This window comes from Aythya ferina, assembly GCF_964211825.1.
Source record: "Aythya ferina genome assembly, chromosome: 2".
Lineage (NCBI taxonomy): Eukaryota > Metazoa > Chordata > Aves > Anseriformes > Anatidae > Aythya > Aythya ferina.
In genome coordinates, this window is record NC_140297.1 from 56042247 (window position 1) to 56058749 (window position 16503).

Below are 16503 nucleotides of genomic sequence, written 5' to 3' on the forward strand. Positions count from 1 at the left end.
CTTATAAACATGTTGATTACTTCAACTCTGTTCCATTTTATTACATTTTGTTTTGTATGTTTTTTTTTTTTTTTTTTTTTTTTGTTTTGTATAATAAACTGTTTAGGGCAGGGTGTACCAACTATTATGCATCTGTACAGTATCTCCTACAATGAAGCTTTGATCCTGGTTGGATTACTTAAGAGTCATTATCAGAAACATGGTTATTGACTACAGTAGTCTCAACCAGCTCTACTTTCTATGGTAAATCAGGCTCAAAACTAGGAAACAAAGTCTTCTGTAAGAAACACAGAAATCCATGTTGATTTAATTAGAGTAAAATAGATTTTGCTTTTGAAGAGTCTAAGCAATATAAGTAATATTACTGAAAGCAAAGGTCACTTCTATTTTTATAGATATTAGAATCGGAAATCAAGAGAGTCATTAAATTAAACTAGCATGTCACAGCCTCTTGATGAAGCACTAACACTGACAAAGCCACAGATGTGGATTTTGTTATGGGTAACAGAATTTAATCAGAAACCAAGCAAAAAGCCTGTGTCATGCCCCATCCCACCCCCCCCAAAAAAAAACAAAAACAAACCCACACAAACTAAAAATACAACCAAATAAAAATAGAGAGATGGTTTTACTAAGACTTTAGGACTGCTATCTATGCTGCACTCTCTAGAGGTATTTCTGCTACAGAAATCTCTTAAGTAACGCTTCTGTTCAGGAAGACGCTTTAAGAAAATGTCCTACTAACTTACAATAGACTGGACTGGGAAAAAAAAAAAAAAAAGAAAAAAAATCTCCTGTATAACAATTCTTTCCTGAATTAATTATCAATCTTTGAAAAATGTGCTTAAATTACAAGTTTAATATGCACTGCAAGCAGGTGATTTTGAAAAAAAAAATAACTGAAAAAATTCTAGAAGGGTAGTCTTCTTTTTTGACATATATATCATTCTCTTTGTCTTTGACAACACTGAAAAAAAATCATTTATAAAAAGAGGTTCTAAATATCAGGCTGTATTACTGAGTTGGTACAGACTCAGGATTTATATCACATACTCAGAATTATCCTTCCTTATAACCTTGCTCATTTAGCCATATTGTTCATACAATTACATGAAACATCAATATTACTATCCAAGGAATAATCAAATGGTAATCAGCCCTTTGCACTTTATCATTATTGCATGTATAAATATTTACTATGCAATACTTAAAAAAAAAAAAAAAAGCAACAGTGGAACCATACATATTGCTAGCAGGGGGTTGTGAAGGTTGTAATCTTGTACAGAAAAAAGCCTTGAACATCTTACTCAGGCCATCTGAAGTTCATGGTAATAATACATTCATTTCCTACCCACATTGCTTGTGTAAGTCATCAAATATTTTGAGGAACATTTAGAACCTTAAAGATATACAAATTTCTTGTATATCTTGTATAGCTTTTCTTGATCAGCCTGTCTATAAAGCCACAAGTTTAAACTCGTTTTAAAGTTGCTTTAAAGCAACTATAAGCGCTTAAGCAAGAAAAAAAAAAAAAAGGAAAACTACCACCAGAATAAAATATTATTAAACTTTGTAATGTTAATAAGCTAAATAATGATTTTGAAGATGAGTACCTTGAGGCTTTTTAAAGCTCCCAGAAAAGGGATCTAGAACCATCTCTTTCCAGTGATTTTTCACTTCAGCAATCCAACTAGCTCTGCACAGATGGAAAATACCAGGATTTAAAGCCATGAGAAACCTGGAATTGATTTAATAATAAATCTTGTCTACCCTAGTAGTGGATCACTATAATTGGGTCCATCTGTTTTCTTTTAAAAACTAGTTATCTGATACTGAAGGTTAATTTTGAAAAGCTGAAATTTAACTCCCAGAAGTAAAATGCTCAGAGATAATAATAATTAAAAAAATATATTTAAAATAATAATTATTAAAAAAAAAAAAAGTCACAGAAGTATTTACAATGAGATCTTTGGGCACATGATAAACTTTGTTTTGTATATTACATCACGAGGGTATCTGCTACACACACACACAAAACTTCCTTAGAATGAGAAGCAGAAGTTTAGATGACCATTAAATTATGTTCTCACCACATTAGAAGGCTCCAATTTCTTCCTTTTGGCAAGGTCAGTGATATTATTGCCATTGTAGTTGATGCTCTCCATACAGCCTTTGAAATTTTTCCTGCTGTTAGAACTTGGCTTCCCAGAAAAAGGCATGCCTCCAAAGGTTATCTTTGAATGCAACAAAAAATGGAAGGTAGTTACTGGAGGGCAAACACTTCTTAGATTTTTTAAACATATCTGTTGCAGATGCATTTGCTTTTTTTTGAACACTCAAACACAGAGACTAATAGCTAGCAACACTGCTAATTATGAAAAAGAAGTTCCAAACAGGCACTGCAAAAGCAGGAAAAAAAATATATAATGAATTTGTGATTGCAAATATTTATGGTAGCAAATCTCAATTGTTATTGTACTTCTCCAAATAAAGAGCACACCCACATCATGGTTACTCATATCAGACTGCTCTTCTGACTGCTACTGAATAATACTTGTCTCAAATAACAAAGTACTTGGAATAACTGTCCTTTTCATTATTTTTCTCAAGCAGAAATGAGTAGATATGAGATTAGCAAGGTAGATAGCCTTACTTGAATCATTTAAGTATAAATGTGTTAGATTCAGAGCTCAGACTACAACACAGCAGTTGTGGGTTTCAGTATGATGCATTTGCTTCCTTTAATGCTTATATATTTACTTTATCTAGAAGGATTTTACAGAATCCCTTAGTTAAAGTTACTATCTCTGGTTAGACAAGATCACCTTCCACTATTGAAAGTACACTTTTATCATGTAGTTATAGTCAATGAAGAGTTACCACATGACTTAGCACAACAAACAAGAATTGTTTTTCTCTTGATGTTGAATTTCATTACTTTAAAACACGAGGTTATCCAGAATCTCTAGTGCTGAAACACTATAAAAAACAAATAATTTATGAACTAGAATTGTTCTTCTCTCCCTGTCACCCCATAGAGACTATACAGGTCTCTACCCTGCCAGGGTCTTTTTAATTTCATTAATACTTTGCAGCCCAGTTGTGAAGAATAAAGGACCCGTGAGATTAGTCCCTGCAATCTTTGTTAAGTATTTATATCAAATAGATGATGGTATAAATAATAATAGCAGCTAGATTTCCTACCCCAGGAAAGCTCACAAATATTTCTGCTTGCAGTCTGCTGCTGAGATTTGGCAGAACCAAGCTTTTAAATATCATTCATTGTTAATGCCATTGGATATTACTGAAGGCAGGAAAATGCAGATCAAGGGACCCACTTACCATTTTAAAAGCATGTAAGATACCACTTTCTATCCCAAAGAGATATTGACTTAGCATATAAGAAGTAAAGCTATATAGTTCAAAACTAAGATCTTTATAAATAGTTTGATTTGATAAAATGATTTGATTTGACTTTAGAAAAGACACACCACCTTACACAAACTGAAGAATGTGATTGTAATATAGTAATTGTTGTCAAACATTCTTTTGCATGTTATAGTCATGTTTTTGGACAGGAGAAAATAGAAAGGTGCACTGGTTTTAGCTTGGATAGAGTTAATTTTCTTCATAATAGCTCATGTGGTGCTATGTTTTGGATTGGTGACCAAAACAGTGTTGGTAACACAACAACATTTTAGCTATTGCTTACAAAGCATGAAGGCCTTTTCTGGTTCTCATGTTCCCCTGCCAGTGAGTAGGTTGGAGGTGCACAAGAAACCGGGGTGTGACACAGCTAGGACAACTAACACAAACTGACAAAAAGGATATCCCATAACATTTGACATTTTGCCCAGCAACAAAAGCTAACTGAAGGAAGGATGAAGGTGGAGACATTTGGAGTTATTGCTTTGTCTTTTCTATGAAAAATTGTTTTGATTCATTGTGTTTTATCTATGATGATTAACATCACAAGTGCAACACAATTAAATGTAGCCTATGAATTTGAGAGGAAAGAAAGGAGAAGAGTTCAAGGCTGTTGCATTTATACAAACTACAGAATATATATCCACACAATCAAATAATTTCCATTAAACATATGCAGATCTATCTATGTACATGGAGATTTAAATTTATTTTTGAGAACTGCCAGTGAAGTTTCTAATGTCAAAGAAGGGAAAGTTTAATCTCCTGGATTTCCCCCTCACTTATAAGTAACTTTATTGTACACAATACATTTATTATGTAAATATGTTACACATATATCTGCAAAATGCTCAAGGACTTAAGGCACTCAGCCTTTTTCTGTAGTTCACTCAGTTGAAAATCTTTAATAAAGTCTATTTTTGTGAATTTTCAGTAGCTCAGTTCAGATCTTCCATGTCCCATTAGTATCACTGGTACAGGTAAATTTGCTTATTGAGTATTTTTTGAGTACTCATTTGTTCAATGAGTATTATGTCATCATTAGTGCTAATAAAGAAGGCACTTATTTATGTGGATGGAAATAGTTACATGTGGTTCAGGCAACTACATTAGTTCTCATCAGAAACAGGAAACAGTGCAAGAAAATTATTTTACAAAGTCTATATAACGAAAGTCTCCCATTCTGTAGGTACATGTGACATTCCCCTCTCCTCATCTTCCCCTCCTCTTCCTCTTTTTTTCTTCTCCTCTTCATCTCCTCTTTCTCTCCTCATCGGTGTCTAGTGAATTATGTATGTACACCTTGCTTGAGCATTCTCTGACCTGATCCTCTTCTGCTAAAGGCAATTCTTCCTTGATCCAGTTTCTCTCCCCTGGTTTCTAAGACCACTTCTCAGCCTTTTAGCTAAGAGAAAGTGTAGTATAGTGTAGTTTATTACCAACACTTGTATTTATTAACTGACTCATTAAACAAAAGTTTTCTTGGAAGTTTTCTAGCTCTTTACTGTTTCTTTCTGGAAATTAGTTATTGATGGTGTACTTATGAAAATACAAGGAAGTACTTATGTGCTTAAAAAAAAAGCAAGATCAAGGTCATTAAGTAAAAAACTTTTTTTTTTTTTTTTTTTTTTTTTTTTTTTTTTTTTAATCAATCTTGTGCTTACAGCAGCTGCTTAGCTGTACCCTTAGCTGGCTGCTGGCTGAATTACACAGACCTCCTATTTTAGAACAATAGGCTGAGATGAGCTTTATAATAGAAGTTATCTGTTAGACTAATGAAGGGAAACTAAATTTACACCTAAGAGAAAACTGTTCAAAATAAAATTCCATGAAATATAAGGCAAAATTAATTATAACGATCATTAAAACAAACAAACAAACAAAAAGTTATAAAAAAAACACCACTTTAACTATATTAATTTTCTCTTCCCTTCTTATTGGACTTCTCTTTATAACGTCTATTTAAATGAAAATGAAAAAAAATCACCATCTACCTCATAATCCAGGTCCAGGTAATCAAATTCTCCATTGGTTCTGAAATGCTGAATGTGTCTGTCCAGGGTGAGATTGATGTTTCTTCCATGGCGCTCTATGATGATGGAGTGCCAGTGGTGATCATCTAAGAGACTGCCTGTCATCACAGATGTGTGGCCATAAATAGAGCCAAGCTGATTGCTACCTAAAATAAGAATAGAAACAACAGCAATTTTCATCTCACACCAGTTCAGCAAGCATTTTCCTTTTATTCTGTCAATATTTTACCTGAATCATAATGGACACACAGGAGGCTGGAGCAAGTCAGCCCACTATGAAGCAAACGGTGGAGGGTTGTTTACGTAAATACAGATAGGTATATCAAATACAGCAAGTATCAAATTGGTAATGCATAGTTATTCGGAGGTGAACCAGAGAAGCAATATGTACTTTCAGTTGCAAAATTGTTTTCAACTAAAGGTTTTCGGTGTTTCGATCCCTGTCCAGCAGAAGTGAAAAGCTGTCACCCTTCCCAGAATAGCTTTTGTTCCAGGTCTTGAGCTTCAATGAAACTGTACTGATCATTGAGGACACTGCGTGATAATAAACTCTGGTAACAGAAAGTCTTTTTGGTCTGATAACTGCAAACAAATAAGTTCAATACTTTGTAGACTCTCTATATAGCTATACCAGCTACTGTTATAGGAAGAGGCTCAAAGCAGACTGAGCTGGCTACGGGGAAAAAAATAAATAAGTCTTTTGCTAACATAGCTTATTTCAGTCTTTCCTCCTGTGTCAACTTTAGTTTTCTGGAAGTCAAATAAAATACTAGCAAGAGCACAGTTTTGCAACTTACTGCTGTTCTTTCCAGGGACTTTTGCCAATGCAGGTATGTTCATCAGGGATCGCATCTCATTGTATGCTGACTGACGTAGCTAAGCCAGCAAAGGCTATAGATCTCAACTGGAGCAGCAAATGACACATTCAGCAATAAGTTTAAAAAACTGCTGCATTGCCCAATAACTCAGTGCATTCTTCCATGTTTTGAATACATGAGAACCTAAAGCATTTCTGGTGCATGCCTGCAATTCAGACACTAAGGCTGTGAATGTTGATAACACATTCTGGCAAATCAAACTGCCATGGCTTCACTACATTACTACATTACTTCACTACAAACGATCATACTGCCTTTTTGCTTCATATTAAGAGCTTAAGAAACAAACAAATGACAACAACAACAACAAAAAACACTTCTCTTTGCCTACCTTCAAGATATACTTCTTTCTAGGAATGGTCACGGAGCCTCAATCTCACATAGCTTCCTAGGCTTTTTTTTTTTTTTTTTTTTTTTTTGGTTAAGATTGCTGATCCTTATTCCTCTATAATTAAAGGCAGCACCCTTCTCTCATACTGACACTTGATTACGTACAAATGAGACCATGACAGTCTCCATTCTTGGAGACGTTCAAAAGATTACTGGACATGTTCCTGGTTCTAGGTGACCCTGCTTGAGCAGGGGGGTTGGACAAGATGACCTCCAGAAGTTCCTTCCAACCCTAACTATTTTGTGATTCTGTGAAGAAGACAGAACTATAGCAGAGGTCAAATATAATTCCGTCAATACTCTTTTCTTTGTGACAAATTTCTAATAACAATATATTGTTGATTTTTTTTAATGAGTTTATTTTCATGTTATCTCACACAAAGTAAATGGGGAGGCATAGAACAGGAAAAATAAAAATAAATAAATAAAAGGAATGAAGAAAGTTTTCAACAAATGTTCTTATTAAATGATGTGGCCTGCCATATTACTGAGGAAAAAAAGGAGGTAAATTCTTTGGAGAATTAAAAAGTGCAGAAAACTAGACAATCAAAATATACCTAAATTTAAATTTAGAACAAGTTTGGCTTTCTTGAGTTCCAAGGTGATATAGTCTCCTTGCTGTCCTTCTCCATGGAAGATTACACCTTCACTTTCAGAGGTTTTAAATTTCAGAGAGATGACATCCTTCAGTGTTTTCATTTTCTTGTTCCTGAATCTGTATGGTAACACTACATGGCCATCAAAATTGATAACATCAGCCCCTAAAAGACAAAAACAAATAACATTGTTGATTAGTAATTATACATTCCTTTAGCAACTGGAAAAAGAGCCATGCCGTATGTGGACTGTACTTGAACAGAATAAAAAGCTGTGCAAGTACAGGATGCTTTGCAAATGCATTTCCTCTTGACCATAACTTAATACTATCGAAAGTAGGAACCAGGAAGAGCATAAATTTAATTCATTGGATGTTATAAAGCAGAGTTTGTGGGAAAACACTACCACTTTACTGAACTTATCTTAGCTTCTCTTAATATAGTTGCTTGCCTACACATTTTCCCAATTATAGTTGAAAATGAGAGACAAATCACTGGGTTGTTATTACTAATTCATGTTATACCTCTTAAACATCCAATATATGTATCTGAGAGGACTGTGAGCAGTAAGATATGAATCTAAAGAAATTGCTTAGGAGTTTTAAGAGATACCTCAATCTTTATTTAAACCATAGACATAAACTTTGTCTAATTCAGTAATTTCCAAGTAATTTCTGAAATATTATTTTACATTGTGATTCAGAGAAGTGTCTTAAGAAGTAGTTACATCTATTCCTAACCATCTGAGAATGTAGCGACTAACAAAATGATCTGCTGAGTCAATTTTACTAGTGTTGAGTCATCAGTTACTACAAAAGGACTTCTTATGTATAGCAACTGTATAGATTGCTTTTTCACATTCTGTAATTTCTAGAAACACTTTTCACAGTGATATAAGAGCTCTTTTATTTTCAAAGAAAAGCATTCAATCAAGCTTCATGATGTTTAGCATTTATTTGGTACTGAAAAGTATGTAGAAACATAACCAATATTTCATAAATGATTTATTTCTCATTGTTCTGTCACGAAATTCACATCCCATCTTGTATTCATTAACTAAAACACACTCAATTGAGACTGAGGCTTGCAGTCATATTGATTAAATGCCTATTCATACATCCTCACATCATTAAGCATAGCAAGTTTTCAAATATAAAGACCAACACATTATGTTTTTATCCTTCGGGATTTTTCCCACAAATCACTAATATAATAAATAGTTCAATACTACTTACAGAACATTCGTTTTTCTGAAACAATGTTCCTGTGCATTACAATGAAGTATGTAATACCTGTTTCTGGTTGATACTGTCATTTGACCTTTGTAGATCTTAATAAATCTATACGCATAATCGTAACACGTAATATAGTCATAGTCCTCAGCTGATATGAACTATTGACCCTCTGGGGACTATGAAAATGGAAGAACTGAAGATCTGAGTTACCTTGTAAAAATTCTGTTTACAGTTCTTAAGTTTGATATAGGGGAAGCATGGTGTCTATTGGTCCACCTAATATATACTGAACAGTTTACAACCATCTAACGTGAACCTAGCCCAAATTTCCCTTAAACATACAAAGATGTCTGATGAAACAATAAACTCTGACCCACGTTATGTCAACTGAATGGGGAAGAAATTTTCTTCAGTAAATATAACACAAGCATTCCAAACTAACTGCAACATCCCATAGGTATTAGTATATCATATATATCTGAAGCATATCAGAAATGTATATTAGAAACACACATTTTCTTTATAAAACACACCTTGCCATATACACTCTGATAAAAAAATACTCATTAAGCTCCAAGTTCAATTAAAACTTTGAGTCTGATCTAATACCTATGAATGACAAATTCCAGGACAGTGAATCAACTGAAAATTAAATATCAGAATGGCACACTATGATTTTAGTGCAAGAAATACATTAAAAAATTATCAGCATGTAAGAAGAACACATTTAGTCAGGCATAGATGAAGGTGCTGCTCTCAGAAATGAAGGCACTCCATTTCCTATTCTGAGTGTGTATTCAGAAGCAACAGTATGTGAGTTCAGAGGTGGGGTTATCTTGTATACTGTCATTACTCAAGAAAATAAATACTTCTGGAGTTTATTTTGTAGAAACAAATAAATTTGTTAGAAAAATACTATAAAAGAGATTATATAAACCCAGTTATTTTTGCTTGAAGAAAAATCCAATAAACATTTCTTGAGATTTTTGTGGGTATTAAGAAATTTTAGAAAAGCATGAAAACTGTTTACAGAAAAAAAAAAAATCTACATGAAATTTATATTTTTAATCACACTGTAATTACCAAATTCATGTTTCTATGTAAAGCAAATCTTCTACATAGATTATACTCTTCCAAACTGGCATACAACTGCCATGAAGAAATGATACAAATTAAAGAAATTGATGGATATTATAGATTAAGCTACTGTCATAACAAATACACATCATAAAAAATATAGTTCCATATACAAAATCATAGATCCTTTTCCTTTAATATTTGTCAGATTTACTTGTTGCTGTTTATAGAATCTCCTATATGGGGTATATCACCTTACTCCTAAGGCCAGCTGGTTCCTCTTTCTAACATCTGCAAAAATTACCATAACTATCAAGCATGCAACCAAGATCTAATCAGGACATTGACTTCAGTGGGTTTATGGATTCCCAACATGTTAGCCCTGAAAAGGCAAGTATCGCTTTTGTACGTAGATCACTCTTGCCAACATGCAGACACGTTTTTCTCATTATTCATTGAAGCAAACTCATAACCCACAGTTACAAAGTTGAGTAAAAGTAACATATTTTTTTTCAAAACCTGGCCCTGAATTATTATGTTTAGAAAATCATTCAATTATAAAAAAAAAAGAAGAAGCAGTAATCTTTGATTAAGCAGCTTTCTTTTATGCATAGCTATGCTTACAGTATGCACACAGGCCTGCATGATAATTCAATCACCTAAAGATTACATAGCAATTATGTTTAAGAGTTATCATATGTAGAACTGTGGTAATGACTTGTGTTCCTTCTATGATGACACTCAGCTACTTAATATCATGGTAATTACCGTGATGAGAAATGGTACTTAAGACAGTAAACCATATAATTCATATAATTGCAGTGTAAATATATAATTTTTCTCATCCTTAGCCACTGAACTAGCCTGCATTCGTAGGAAAGAGACCTAAGCCATTGCATACTGTATATTCACATAAATTCAGGGAGGTCTGATTGTTCTCAGAGGCTACTGTTGCAATGGACTATACATATATATATATATATATATATCACAAGAGAAAGCATGAGTTGAGGAAAGAGGGAGAGGGAGAAAGGGAAACAAAAATATGGTTAGAGGGGAAAAAAATTGACATTATTAAAAAACATATAAAAAATTAAATAGGAAATACAAGCCTGATTACTTGTAATCTGACTTCTCCACTCTTGGATTTCCAGACAGCCTGGACGATGCTGTTGACATCTTAAAAATACAACACTACTTTTAGCTGTCCAAGAAGATGTGTTAGGCCTTATTCCAGTATATTTCTGAGATGGCACAATTAACACAGTTTCATTAGTTAATGACATCACCACATTCAGTTTTCATCTAAAGAATAATCAAGTCAGAAAACCTTTAAAACATTGTTAGGACCCCATTCACAAATTTCAAAGGAGAAATCAACAGTCATGGGTTGTACTACTTGTGCGGCAGACACAGGTAGCCCTGTGTAGCCACTTTTGCCCTGTTCTTTTGGAGACTTGCAGAATTTGGTAAGTTTTGGTAAGGGAACCAAATCTGTAAAAAGAGATTAGAGTTCCAAAAATAAATAATTAATTAATTAAAAATTACTTCTAATCAGACTCAGGCTCCAGTAGTTCTCTATTTCCTCTGTTTCTGGTGAGAAAAATATAACTGTATCCTCAATGTCAGCATCTCAAAAACACAGAAGTGCTCATTCTTAAAGACTCAACAGTGATTTCAGCACAGCCACTTAGCTTGATAAAGCTACTGCCTGGAATTACTAAAAAATCCCTGCTATCAGGGGGTATCAGTAAAATGGCATTGATCAGAACAGTACTTTCCAGAGAGATTCTTACCATGCAGAAAATAAACTCAACAATATTCATGGGAAATTTAACATGTACTCATATTTAAAAATTGCTGATGATCTCTAAATGATCTACTCTACACAGTACCTGCAAAATAATCTCTGGGATTGAAAATACAAAGGTTCTGTACTACTGATTCCCAGCATAGGTGATTTTTTTTTCACTTTTTTCATCTCCATTCTCTCTTCTCCATTATCGCTATTTCATCTGCTTTAATTTTCTTTTTAGATTAAATATTTTTAGGGAAAAGATCTTTCCTTTTTTACTGTATGATGTGAGACTTATGCCTGCTGTGTGCACTAACACATATACTAATACTGTACTAATAAAAAATATTGACCAGGCATCTATCCTTTGAAAACATCAGAGATTCATCAAAGCACCTCTGGCTGGGCCACAATATTCCCCACACATGGTTTCAATTGTTGTCACTCTTAATCATGGGTACTAAAATATCATTGTGACAAATAAAAGCATATAAATAATACATTATGTCCATATTTTAACAGCAAAAATTGAGGCTTTCCCATTCTAAAGCAAGGGATAAGGCTCAAAATCATAAGAAAAAAAACTCTTTGTTGCAACCCATGACAAGGTGCCTATAGAGAAATTACTTCAGAAGATCCTAATCTATTTTTTTCAGGAGTCCCAAGTACTGTCAACATGACAGCATGTTAAATTTGCCACTGGAGTTTTTGCAGTTTGAATCTCAGTACTACTAAGTTAGCTGATCTCTTGTTAGAAATACATTACTACATCTCATTGCACCAGTAAAAATGAAGAAGCTCTGTCCCAGCACATCAGTCAAAAGAGTCTCCTTTCTATGCTCTCTCTCATTGGAGTAGAGAGCCAAAGGTAATGTGTTTGAACATTGCCTTCAGGCACTACAGTCTGGCTGTAAGGACATGGGCAACTCACTGGTTTGAAATCTGCTGCAGTAAAACTGACAATGCCTTTACTAAGTTTTTCAAAAGGCAATACATCTGCCATAAGGGGGGCAAACCGCTAAACCTAATACAGATACAGATGTATTTTGTATATACAATAGCACATACTTCTTCATATTCTAGAAGCATAAGGCGAAGAAAAATCAATTTTAAAGTTTCTGTTGCCTGATTAGCTTCCAGTGTACTGAATCTTAATCCTGTTGTATTTGTCAAATAATTCAACCCTAAGTGCTTGAAAAAGAAAAAAAAAAAAAAAAACACATTTACTATGAGGTTTTGATTATTTTTTTTTAGTTTATTATTTATGATTTCTTCTTTATAGTAGATAAAATGTATGCATGTAATTGACATGGCAAAGTACCAAAGAATACTTGTCAAGGTCTATTTTAAACTCAATTCATAGGTAGAATGCACAAATTTTATTCTTACATTTTATCTTATAAAATATATATTATGTTATAAAATGAAAAATACCTGCCAGGAACTTACAAAATAAATCTGTGAAGAACTGTTCCCTAAGGTGGTGAGAATATTGTGCCAAGTTCTGAGTGCAATATCTGCTGAAGATAGGCCAGCAGCTCTCTGCACTTTTCTAGGTCTTTCTGAATGTTGAAGCACAGGCATGTATTTCCTTTTATTATTTCCTACTTTTTTCCTTATTTCACTGTTGTTATTATTCTGGTATACTAATAACACCTGCACTTCATTAGATCTCATGCAAATCTGTCTTTAAATGAGTGATTATTTGTCTTGGATAATATGAAGAAAATGCAAAAAATGGAATTAAAAAGCAGTGGAAGAAAAATAAAAACGGAAACAATATATAAAGAAATGTAATCTATTGACCATGGCTAAAAACCCCTCACCCTTTTCTTTTCTGTAGGTGTGGTGGTTTTACTCAGGTGGACGGCTGAGCTCCACCACAGCTGCTCTCTCACTCACCCTCCTCAAAGAGGAACAGGGAGAAAATACAATGAAAAGGGCTCGAGGGTTGAGATAAGGACAAGGAGATCGCACAGTAATTATTGTGACGGGCAAAACAGACTCAGCATAGGGAGGTAGTAAGATTTACTGCTTATTACTAACAAGCTAGAGAAGTGAGAAAAAAAGGAAAGAAACCAAAAGCACCTCCCCCCCCCCATCCACCCTCTTACACCTCCTCCCCCCGAGCGGCGCAGGGGAACAGGGGAATGGGGGTCATGTTCAGTCTGTAGCGCTTCTTCTCCGCCCCTCCTTCTCAGTCACTCTCATCCCTTGTGCTGTGGGGTCTCTCCCACAGGATGCAGTCCTTGATGAACTGATCCGGCATGGGCTGCCCACAGACAAGAACTGCTCCAGATATGGGGCCATATCACGGGGTCCATCCCTCAGGAGCAAACTGCTCCAACCAGGCTCCCCCATGGCCAGCAGCTCCTGCCAGGTCACCTGCTCCTGTGTAGTCTCCTCTCCATGGGCTACAGGCCCAGCCCGGAATTTCCTCTAGCAGGGGTCTTCCACAGGCGGCAGCCTCCATCAGTGCAGGTTCACCTGCTCCACCATGGTCTCCTCCACGGGCTGCAGCATGGAACCCTGCTCCACCGTGGTACTCCATGGGCTGCAGGGGGACAGCCTGCTTCACCATGGTCCTCACCACAGGCCGCAGGGGACTTCTGCTCCGGTAGCTGGAGCACCTCTCCCCCTCCTTCTTCACTGACCGTGGCGCTTGCAAGGCTGTTCCTCACTCCTCTCATTCCCTCAGCTGTTGTGCGTGGTGCAGCATTTTTTTTCCCCTGTCTTTAATATGGTCTCACAGAGGCGCAAACAACATCACATATAGCTCAGCTCTGGTCAGCAGTGGGGCCCTTACCAAATGTGTGATAGCTTCTAGACCCTTCTCAGAGAAACCACCCCTATGGCCCCCTGCTACCAGAACCTTGCCACGTAAACCCACTACAGTAGGATAGATTCTTCTTCTAATTTGTGTAGTTATTCAGCTGCATTGCTATACAATCTAACAGTTACTTAAGACAATCATTTTGTGATGAGTGTACATAACAGTGCAGTGCTCTGCTGTATTACACCTAACTTCTGCATTGTATCGTGTAAGATAAAAGCAGCTTCTTCTGGGAAAATTTGGAGGTCTGTCAAGGCATTATTTACAAAATACACAGAAGAAAGAACTAAGATATTTGAAGGAAAGCAAGACTTCTAAACTCAGAGTAAGCTTCCAAATATGCCATGAAGTTACCGTCTTAAGGGTCTGTGTAAGTAGGATGATTTTTCATGCACTTAACACTATGGCTGATGATCTTTTTTATCCAGATCTAACACAACACAAGACTCTCAAATAAATTTTATTTCATTAATTCTTCAGCTTTTCAAAGTTAATTTTATTTAAAAACCAAATGGGAAAGCGTTATGCTTATATTATGTTTGATAAATGAGGCAATAAACATGATTATACTATACTTTGCAATTCGGCTTTAATCTATACCTAGCTTTTGCACCCTAACCACAGCAATATACAAATTAGACCATGCGGAATTGCTCTGTGCTCCTATAACACTAGTTATATAGTGTTATAGTTATGTTTGACTAGTTATGTAACTGCTAGTACTACTAGCAGTGCCAGAGAAAACTGAGGTAAAACTGCAATTCAATATGATTGTCAGCCAGACAAAAACTATTGTTTTCATAATCTACTCTGACTCCAGAAAGTCAATTATGGTGCATGGTATGAGTTGCAGTCTGTAACTAAGGGAGTTAGGAAACATCTATGGCAACGTGTTTCTTATCCAAATTCCAGTTATTTAATTTACTGAACAACTAGTTTTTCTTTTCTTTTTTTTTTTTTTTTCCCAACCAGAAAATCTCTAAAGTTACCTGTATGTTGTATTGACAATTAATAAAATAAATAAATAAATAAATAAATAAATAAATAAATAACAGAAGTATTTTGTTCTGAAAATGTAATGTGAAATATTGTTGGTGCATGCTTTCTTCTCTTTAAAATAACTTTATTCAAATGGTTAAATTACAGAAAAAAAAAAATCAAAGGCTGTGCTGGAGGCCTGTTAAATCCTAAAAATGAAACCCTGGATATTTTCAACTAACTTTGAGCTACAAGTAGATGCAAGTTAAAACACACAGTCTTTATTTCCTTGAAGTTACACTAGCATGAACATCATCCGTATTCATAAGTGACAGTTCATATTAGTTCATAAAATCATTTAATTTTGCTAAAACCTCCTTCAGTTTTTCTGGCTGTAGCAATCACGTTTCAGTTAATAATTTTCCAGTTCATAGTACAATAGCATTTATTGAATGGACAAAACAGAAGCAGTTTGTTATGTGAGTTTTTACACTTTAAAAAGTTTTTATTATCTACATCATTACAAGGATCATATGTGATTGTAAAAGTTAAATTTTAAGGATCTTGCAACTATGCACTAGAAGCTGCAAAATATTATTTATGTTTTATTATTCTCTAACTATGGTGCTGTCAAATTAATTTGGTAAAACTATATGTATATTATAAAGAAATCCAACATTTTGGTATTTTATCATGTTGATTTACAATTTTGCCTTCCTTGCAACTGTAAATATATTTCATTCTGTCCTTAATTGTGAAACTGGTCATCTGATGTTGGTTCTCAATGGGAACATTAAAGTGTATAATTACACTCTGATAGCAGGTACAGTAAAGAACTTAATTTACTTGAAAATAGCTAGACCCTACTAATGTTTTTACTGTTTATTAAAAAAGTAAATCACAAGAGCTTCAGGTCAATAAAAAAAGGACAACACTGACTCTCGCACAATAAATGGCCAGAACAGATCTCAATCCATATTAAACTGCTGAACTCACTCATTACTTAATGAAAAACAAACAACCAAACAAAACAACAGCAAGCAGTGAACAAAGGATTTGTACCATGTCATCAAACATTCTATTTACTCAGTGAATAAATGGGCTATGAAATGGAAAAGACAGTCTATTAAAACATTAAGTATAGTCATGACTAGATGGATCCCTTGTTTACAACAGAAAGATGCACAGGTGACCTACAAATACTGATTTGGAATTTATCTTTTTGAGCCAATGCTACCTAATTTAATTATCCGATGTTATAT

General features: G+C 34.6%; 1 protein-coding gene across 1 annotated transcript in view; it reads right to left on the bottom strand.

The window, feature by feature from the left end:
- Positions 1-16503, bottom strand: part of CNTNAP2 (contactin associated protein 2) — a 1138684-nt gene that overhangs the window by 596302 nt on the left and 525879 nt on the right. The window contains exons 6-8 of the mRNA XM_084507662.1: positions 7285-7488; positions 5421-5605; positions 2091-2234 (exon numbers count right to left, since the gene is read on the bottom strand). Coding sequence (XP_084363788.1) covers positions 2091-2234; positions 5421-5605; positions 7285-7488 — 533 coding nt within the window. The remainder of the gene's footprint in view (positions 1-2090; positions 2235-5420; positions 5606-7284; positions 7489-16503) is intronic.